This window comes from Saccopteryx leptura, chromosome 13, assembly GCF_036850995.1.
Source record: "Saccopteryx leptura isolate mSacLep1 chromosome 13, mSacLep1_pri_phased_curated, whole genome shotgun sequence".
In the NCBI taxonomy this organism is placed as follows: domain Eukaryota; kingdom Metazoa; phylum Chordata; class Mammalia; order Chiroptera; family Emballonuridae; genus Saccopteryx; species Saccopteryx leptura.
The window spans coordinates 24,998,345-25,007,869 of NC_089515.1; the positions used below are offsets into that span (position 1 = coordinate 24,998,345).

A 9,525-nucleotide genomic window follows, 5' to 3' on the forward strand; every position below is an offset into this window, starting at 1 on the left:
ACTGATTTAATACTAAGTTGATTATGTTTAACTTAATATTAAAATTTGTTTAGCTCTAGCTAGATAGATCAACTGGTTAGAATGTCATCCTGATATGCAGAGGTTGCTGGTTCAATCCCCAGTCAGGACACACACAAAAGCAAATCAATGTTTTGCTCCCTCTCTCTCTCTCTCTTCCTCCCTTCCTTCCCTCTCTCTAAAATCAATAGGAAAAAAGCTTAAAATGTATTAATATGGTGATTATAGATGGAAACAGGGTAGACAAGTAAGATTTAGAAGTATACAGGGTACCATGGCCGGTTGGCTCAGTGGTAGAGCGTCAACCTGGCATGCAGGAGTCCCGGGTTCGATTCCCAGAGGGCACACAGGAGAAGCTCCCATCTGCTTCTCCATTCCTCCCCCTCTCCTTCCTCTCTGTCTCTCTCTTCCCCTCCCGCAGCCAGGGCTCCACTGGAGCAAAGTTTGCCCAGGCGCTGAGGATGGCTCTGTGGCCTCTGCCTCAGGCGCTAGAATGGCTCTGATTGCAGCAGAGCGACGCCCCAAGATGGGCAGACCATTGCCCCCTGGTGGGCGTGTCGGGTGAATCCTGGTCAGGCACATGTGGGAGTCTGTCTGACTGCCTCCCCGTTTCCAGCTTCGGAAAAATGCAAAAAAAAAAAAAAGAAGTATACAGGGCAGTAAATAGAAGACGGACCAGGATAAAATGTGTACTGTGGCTAATCTGGGCACAGATAACCACAAGTTAAGAGGAAGTAGGTAAGATGGACCGGGGGGGGGGGGGGGGTACATTCATGATAAAGCAAGTGCAGGAAAAAAAGTAGACTTAAAATCAGCAACACAAGTTCTAGGTCATAGCTATGCTGCCTGTCTTCTGAGCTCAAACACCAGAGCAAGCTTAGAAAAACCTGATAGTCTTAGAACTTTTGCTCATCATCAACACTTTCCTGCACCACATAAGAAGAGCTCAGGTGCTGACCTGGACCACACTGGCACAAGTAGATACAGACAGAGGGCAGAAACCCAGAGCTGCCACCTGAGAAATGCCAACCCATAGGAGTGTGACAGCATCACCGCTGCTCAGGAAAAACCTCAGGAAAAAAGGCACAGGCTAAGAAATGGGCAGGCGAAGGACGGGCCAGTGGCACACACTCACTCATGGACTCTGCTGTCACCATAGAGATCACTCAGGCCGAAGCTGATGTAGTGCCAGTGCTCAGGGATGCTGGCAGAAGCGCTCCCCAGGTTCCTGTACATGCTAACATAGTCCAAGGGGTCTGGGCCGCCCAACCTGCAAGAGACAAAACACAGGTGTCAGTATGAGCCTGGACGCAGACAGTGCGAGCTACGGGGCTCTGCCTTACAAACCTAAAAGGCCCCAAAGTGGAAGAAAGTGGGGTGTAAGGTTACTACACAGAGGCCACAGCTCTCTCGGGTAAGACCAAGAGATGAGTGGCTCAGGCTGCCCAGTTCCACAAGCATGACAGACTGCTTTCTCCTGTCCCCAACAGGTAGGATCTCTTTTAGAAATAAAACAGACTGGAGGTTTGCCCCTTTTGTTCCTCCTGTTTCAAATGACCAATTCCAGATGGAACTGGCCAGAATTACCTCTCTTCCATGGTGCCTGTAAACACGTCATGCTTCAAGGCAAGAGGTGCACCAGTCAATCCAACTGGCCTCTGATGAAAGCATTCTGAGCAACTCCAACGGGCACTGTTCCTGGAAGCAGGGCTCAGCTCCACACTTGCCTCTTAGCTAATTCTTGCAAGACTATATTGTGCCCTGTGTTAATTACAGTTTGTTCTAAACAAACCCAATGCTTCTAAACCCATCCCAAACTCCACAGACAAAGCTGGTCTTTTACCATGCAGGTGACAAAGGCTAAACTTAGGTTTGCTCAGCTCTGTACAGATAAAGATAACTGAAGCAGAAGCCAGGCTGAGCCCTGTGAGCACCTGGATCTAGAAGATGATCCTAGGAGACTGCTGGCTCAAAGGCAGAGTTGGAACATTAAATTATTTGGGGCCTCGGCCCTGGCCGGTTGGCTCAGCGGTAGAGCGTCGGCCTGGCGTGCGGGGGACCCGGGTTCGATTCCCGGCCAGGGCACATAGGAGAAGCGCCCATTTGCTTCTCCACCCCGCCCCCTCCTTCCTCTCTGTCTCTCTCTTCCCCTCCCGCAGCCAAGGCTCCATTGGAGCAAAGATGGCCCGGGCGCTGGGGATGGCTCCTTGGCCTCTGCCCCAGGCGCTAGAGTGGCTCTGGTCGCGGCAGAGCGACGCCCCAGAGGGGCAGAGCATCGCCCCCTGGTGGGCAGAGCGTCGCCCCGGTGGGCGTGCCGGGTGGATCCCGGTCGGGCGCATGCGGGAGTCTGTCTGACTGTCTCTCCCTGTTTCCAGCTTCAGGAAAAAAAAAAAAAAATTATTTGGGGCCTCTAAGGACCACATTAAACTTCCCTGATATTTCCAACATGAGGGAAATGAGGAAGAGAATCAGTCATTTTCTCAAACTAAGGATTTAATTCAATAAGGGTTCCCTTTAATAGAGTAATTAGTACTCTTTAAAAATAAAACCCTGCTTTACTTCAAGAATGGATAGGGAAACTGGTAGACTTGAGAGAAACAGACAAAATGGAAACCATCCGCAGAAGGAAATATGCATTTAGCCTACAAATACATTGCATATGAGCTGCCTCGGACATCTGAATGTTCCAGACTGCAAAAACTTTGCTGCTTCTGCGACACTGATGGAGTGTGCTTTGCAACTGGGGTGGTATGTTAAAGAAACACTAACAACCAAATAAAAGGCATGCTACCTGCGATCCCAGCAAGCATGCCAGCACTATTTAAAACCAGTAGGTCAGGTTTCATTGTCTGTGTCAGGATATTATTTGCTTTCATAAAAATCCTTACTCTCTGCTAGGAAATGCTGTCATTACAGAATTTGTAAGAAAGTCGCCACAAATAGCTTAGAATCTCAACTGAGTAGATTAGGAAAAGTGACAGATCTCCATCTCTTTCCTTAACTCTGATTTTGCCAAATCATTTGACTAATTCTATAACCACTTGGATTTAGGAAAGTCTGTCAGGAGATGGAGGAAGGAAGAGGGTAGCTACTTCTGAAAGGACCCCATGATAGCTCCAGAGCCAGGAACAGAGGTGGGTGACTATAGGCTCCATGTCTGCTCTAGTGTCCTGTTGCAAATTTCCAGTTCTGCCTCTCCTTCAGCCTTAGTCCACCCAGCAACAAGTAACAGAATTGCATCTACTGTTCCAAGCTACATCTGCCACTTCACTGCAGCCCTCTTTCTGGCCAAGTCTCCCAGGAAGTACTACATTAAAGAGGGAGACTTTACCTTAAAAACTCCAACTACAGGGGCCTGACCAGGCAGTGGTGCAGTGGATAGAGCGTCCAAGTGGCACTCAAGGGACCCAGGTTCGAAATCCTGAGGTTGCTGGCTTAAGTACAGGCTCATTCAGCTTGAGCACGGGCTCAACAGCTTGAGTGCGGGTCACTAACTTCAGCATGGGATCATAGACATGACCCCATGGTCGCTGGCTTGAGGAAGGGGTCACTTGCTCTGCTCTGTAGCCCCCCCCCCCCACCCGGGTCAAGGAACATGTGAGAAAGCATTCAGTGAACAACTAAGGAGGCTAAGGAGCCACAACGAAGAATTGATGCTTCTCATCTCTCTCCCTCCCTGTCTGTCTGTCCCTATCTGTCCCTCTGTCTGTCTGTCTCTCTCTCTCTCTCTCTCTCTCTGTCACACACAAAAAAAGCCCTCCAATTGCAGGGAATGACCAAGAGTCAGACCAAATGAACCTCATCCCCAAGCACAGAGAGTTCTGTTTTACTTACTCAGAGACCTGATGGGAAGCAAATAAGTATGTAGATAATTTTCCTATCTTGCACTTAGAAAAAGTTGTTATCCAAGGACCCAGAGCATCCCTCAGCTTAATTCCCTGAACACCTGACTTACTCTGCAGGGCAGCTGCAGGAGTGGGGTGGTCCCAGAGCACAGGCTCTGCCTCTCTGCTTCTCCTCCCTGCTCACTGAAGTTTCAGCTTTCAGCCAGGACATCCCTTTGAGCAGTCAAAGAGCTACCCTTGCGTCACAAGAAAAAGAATCCCAAGGTACCTTGGGCCACAGCCAGACCCAGACAGCCTTAGTCAGTCATCCTGCTATGAGAACTGAAGAGGCCTTGTAGAATCACACATGTGAGAGATACTGGTGAATGAATTTCAGGATTTTTAAAAAGATTTTATTTATTCATTTTTAGAGAGGAGAGAGAGAGAGAGAGAGAGAAGTGGGGAGGAACAGAAAGCATCAACTCCCATATGTGCCTTGTCCTGGCAAGCCCAGGGTTTCAAACCAGTGACCTCAGTGTTCCTGGTCGACGCTTTATCCACTGAGCCACCACAGGTCAGGCCTAATTTCAAGATCTTAATTATGCAAAATCCTCCAAATCTTTTCAAGAGCTAGTCACTGAACTGTTCCCTCTTATATTTTTCTGTACCTAGGTAGCATTTCTTTTCTTTTTTTTTTTTTTCATTTTAGAGAGGAGAGGGAGAGACAGAGAGAGAGAGAAAGAGGAGAGACAGAGAGAGAGAAGGGGGGAGGAGCTGGAAGCATCAACTCCCATATGTGCCTTGACCAGGCAAGCCCAGGGTTTCGAACCAGTGACCTCAGCACTTCCAGGTCGACACTTTATCCTACTGCGCCACCACAGGTCGGGCCTAGGTAGCATTTCTAATTTCACAGAGATCTGTACAATCAACTCTATCATTACATGTTAGTCCATCTCTGAAAGTAAGTCCTGTCTGGTTAACAAGTTTGCAGCAGGAAGGAAAAAAAAAGTTGCCCAAACCAGTCTTCATCCTTTGCATGTGCTTCAATACCTTTTACACAGAACTCTATCCCTCATGGCCACTGCGTAACAAAAAGTTGCCAAAGTCTGTGTAGGAATTTCTCCCTATACTCAAATGAGGCTTGAACAAACAGCATGGCAGAGCCAGGCCCACTTTTCTCATGACACAATCCAACAGAACTCATCACAACACATATTTCTAAATGGAGAGGTGCAATTAGAATGGGGATTAAGTTATCAACAGCTGCTTTTCATTCAGAAGTTCTCTTCAAAAACTCCTCTCAAGGAACTTGCCAGAGAGAACTGTATCACTGGCCATACCTCCTCCTGGCTATCAGACAGAGGCAGGCTACTTCAGGGCCCTGACTAAGGAGTAGGCGGCTGGTCCCCAGGTACTGCACATCCTCAGCCTCTTCACATACTCACATCCACACAGGGAGCTGGTCTCAGTCTTAGGGAGAAAGCCTACCTAGCTTTTGGAGGAAGTAAGACATTGCCTTGGCAGACAGTCCTAAAGGGAGAGATAACCAGCAAAGGCATCCACTGACTTTCCCGTTCGGTCTACCTGCCCCTTTGTCCACCCCCCAAGCAGCTGCCTGAACAGTCTCTCAGGACTGACAGGAGCCATTCAAAACAGTGCCTGCAAAAATGTGGTTCTGGAGAGATCCAACCAATTCCTCAGTCAACTCCTGGTCCAGAAAGACCATGAAGATAGGCTTTCTTTTCCACAGTCCTTTTGCCCAGAGGCTACAGGAAGAAACAGGTTGCAAACAGGAATGAGAAACGGGAAAAGACCATTCTTACCTCTACAGCAACCCATCTGTAAGCAAGTCTGGTCCTTAACAAGCTACTTGAGAGCCACATTCAGCTTCCCGAGAAACTGCTGCCCAAAGCCTGAAGCTTAGGGCCAGGAAGCTCAACATCTCACTGCCTTCCCTCAGCCTGTCCAAGACCCAAGTCTTCAGCATTTACTGTTGGTCCCCTTCCATCCTCAGCCAAACCACGGAGCTCCCTGACCCTGCCTCTGTTCTTGCAAATGTCTTAAAGCAAAGCAGCTGCAGAGCTAGAGGAAACTCTGCATGAAGAGAACTGTGCAGAGCAAGCAGAAAGTTTATCTGGAAAAGTTGTTTCATGAAACTTCAACAAAAGCATTGTACAGATATGATGCCTGAGGTCGTTAGCAAAACATTAAAAAGGTGATCTCCTCATCTCTTCACAAGCACAACGCTCACAACTTGCTCCCCTCCTAACCTGTAGCGGAGCCCAGATAGATCCCCAGACCCGCCCCTACTCAGTGCAGTCCAGTGCCCTCGGAGCGGAGCTCCTCCAGCCGCGCTCCTCCGAAGCCCTCTCAAATGCTCCCCAGGCCCCGCCTCGCCTCCCCCATCACACTTCAGCCGCCCCCTCAGCTTCCCCTCGCCCACTAATGACCCCCTACAGGCGCCCCCTCCTTTCAATTCACCACGTTTACAGTTCCCCCTCTCCAATCGATCCCCGCTCGGCTCCTACACACACCCCCAATTCACTCAATTCTCCTAATCCCAGTTAACCCTTCAACCTCCCACCCTCGTTAACCCTTCGCTACTCACAGCCTCCGTTAACCCCTTTGTCCCCATTCCCAACTTGAGCCCTAACTCCTTCCCTTGCAGCAGGAAGCCCTCCTTCAAAGCGTTTTAACCATTCTCCTTCTCTTCCTCCCCCGCAAATTACTTCGCCCCCAGTGCTTAAACCCTTCCCAGCCTGCCGCGTCGGTCTCCCCGCGGCCCAGGACATACCAATACTTGACGATAGCTGTAACCTGGAGCGGATTCGGTTGGTCTGGGTAAAGGCGGCGGCACTCTCCGTAGATGGCGTGCAGTCCCGGAGGGAAGAGCGAAGCGAAGGCTGGCGGGGCAGCAGGGCCAGGGGCCGGGGGCGCGGTGGGGCCGGGGGCGCCGCTAGGCCGCAGCTCTGCCATCCCCGCGCGTAAGGCGCTGGGAAGATCCGGGAGGGCAGACGAGCCGAAGAGCACTGACGCGCCAGCGGACGGATCTCGTAGGTGCGACTCCCCGAGGCGATGGGGGCTGCAGCGAGGTCTAAGCTCCGCGCCTGCGCACGACGAACCGTTTGCCCAGGCCGTCGCCGCCGCAAAGCGGGCCAGAGGGTGCCTCGGCGGCCGCGGGGCGCTCAAGGGGGCGGGGCACCGGCGCGCCCTATCCCTGATTCCATTGGTTAATGTTTGTGTCAGTCACAGAGATATCGTGCCTTGGCAATAGGTCCCGCCTCCCTTTACTTGCTGAAGGCGTCCCAAGGCTCTTGGCCTCCCCCTAGTGTTAGGAGGAACCCAGGTTTAAATAGAGACGTGGAGGCATCCTTCTGAGGTGCTAGGGTCCCATGAAAGCCGACAAAGGACTTGTCATTGGTTTGCTAACAGGCTGCTAACAGGTATTTAAATATAAATTTGGCAATGGATTGATTCATTCGTCCATGTGGCGTTAGTTTTAATAGATTATAAATCTGAATTTCAGAGTCAAAGACGTTTACTTCATCTTTGAATGTCTATTGACCATATTGACTGATTAACCGCAAAATTCAGGGCGTGTGTATCAAAATAACTATTTGGAGTTCTGTCAGAAAGTAACAAGAATTAAGTAAACTAGGATCACTTTTTAAAACTTAATAATTATTTGATAAATGTTTCTTAGCCATGACAATCTCTTCTTTGTTTTAGGCAGATGTATGCAGATTGCCTTGAAGAACACCAGTATTTATTATCTACTATGAATCTGCCCATCCCGATTACTTTGACTGTGTGTGTGTGTGTGTGTGAGAGAGAGAGAGAGAGAGAGAGACAGAGAGACAGAGAGACAGAGAGACAGAGAGAGGTACAGACAGGACGGAAGAGAGATGAGAAGCATCAATTCTTTGTTGCGGCACCTTAATTCACCTTGACTGCTTTCTCATATGTGCTTTGACCTGGGGGTCTACAGCAGAGCAAGTGACCCCTTGCTCAAGCCAGCGACCATGGGGTCATGTCTGTGATCGCAAGCTCAAGCTAGCAACCTCCAGGTTTCCAACGTGGGTTCTCCTCTGTCCTAGCTGGACGCTCTATTCTACTGCGCCACCACCTGGTCAGGCCTTGACCCTCTTAAATGGGAAAAATTTTAATTCCTTAGGCACCGGGTTGGGAATTATTTTCCTGTTCACATAACTTTTCAAAAAGGAATGTTTTCCACTCAGTAATCTTAAAGAAATTTCAAGAGACAGGGATGGAAGGGGGATCCTGACTATAAGTGCCGTTGACTAAAAGGGATCCTGCAACTTGAAGCCAGGAGGAAAGATCTAGAGAATCTGAGCTCATTTGAAATTAGTGACACATAATCTCTCTTCACCTCTATATTCTCACTTATCAATGTAAATTCTATACCAGTAGTTCCAAATGCCAGTCTTCAGACAAATGTTATAAAGTTTACACCTATCCAGGAAAAAATGTGAAAAGCAAAGATGTACCTTATTTTCCTAAAAGGCAAATTTTATGCAATTTAAATTATTTTTCTTTGCTCTGGGAATGTTTCCTTTCCCGTGTGTGTATTAAAACTTTTTATTAAAGTGTGATGGTGATAGGTTTATTTATTTTATTTTATTTTTTTAAAGAGACAGAGAGAGAGTCAGAGAGAGGGAGAGACAGGGACAGACAGACAGGAACAGAGAGATGAGAAGCATCAATCATTAGCTTTTCGTTGTGCGTTGCGACTTCTTAGTTGTTCATTGATTGCTTTCTCACATGTGCCTTGCCTGCGGGCCTTCAGCAGACTGAGTAACCCCTCCAAGCTTTTGCCCAAGCCAGATGAGCCTGCGCTTAAGCTGGCGACCTCGGGGTCTCGAACCTGGGTCCTTCCACATCCCAGTCCAACGCTCTATCCACTGGCCACCGCCTGGTCAGGCGGTGATAGGTTTATTCATTTCTTTGTTTTTTACTTTTCTATTGATTTGAGAGAGTGGAAGAAGTGGAGGGAAGGGAGAGAGAGATGCATCAACTTGTTGTTTCACTTAGTCGTTCCATTTAGTTGTGCTCTCACTGATTGCTTCCCATAGGTGCCATCCACTGACACACTCAGCCATGGCCTAGTTATTTATTATTATTTTTTATTATTTTTTTACAGAGACAGAGAGAGAGTCAGAGAGAGGGACAGGCAGGCAGGAATGGAGAGAGATGAGAAGCATCAATCATTAGTCCTTCGTTGTGACACCTTAGTTGTTCATTGACTGCCCTCTCATATGTGCCTTGACCGTGGGGCTACAGCACGCCGAGCAACCCCTTGGGTCCAAGCTAGTGAGCTCTGCTCAAACCAGATGAGCCCATGCTCAAACTGGAGACCTCAGGGGTCTCGAACCTGGGTCCTCCGCATCCCAGTCCGACGCTCCATCCACTGCGCCACTGCCCGGCCAGGTCTGTGGCCTAGTTATTAATATCTTAATGGCCCAGATAAAAATATGGTAACCTTATTTGTCCAGAAGGGGTGGGGATTGGCAGGACTGATCTGTAAAATCCAAACATCCACAAATTCCAAAGCAACCATAGACAAGTTCTTAAGCATGCACTGTGAATCTCTACAACAGACTACCGATCCAAACATGCAATACAACCATTAATCTGCGTCCCCTTCTATTTCTATATGGAGACT

The 9,525-nt window shown here is 48.7% G+C and overlaps 1 protein-coding gene across 2 annotated transcripts in view; it reads right to left on the reverse strand.

Moving 5' to 3' along the window:
• The window catches only part of SUFU (SUFU negative regulator of hedgehog signaling), a 122,632-nt gene extending 115,628 nt beyond the window's left edge, over window positions 1-7,004 (reverse strand). For both annotated transcript variants that reach the window (XM_066355962.1, XM_066355961.1), the window contains exons 1-2: window positions 6,637-7,004; window positions 1,154-1,288 (exon numbers count right to left, since the gene is read on the reverse strand). In XM_066355962.1, the coding sequence (XP_066212059.1) occupies window positions 1,154-1,288; window positions 6,637-6,818 (317 nt within the window). In that variant the 5' untranslated portion in view covers window positions 6,819-7,004. The remainder of the gene's footprint in view (window positions 1-1,153; window positions 1,289-6,636) is intronic.
• Window positions 7,005-9,525: the final 2,521 nt, after the last annotated feature.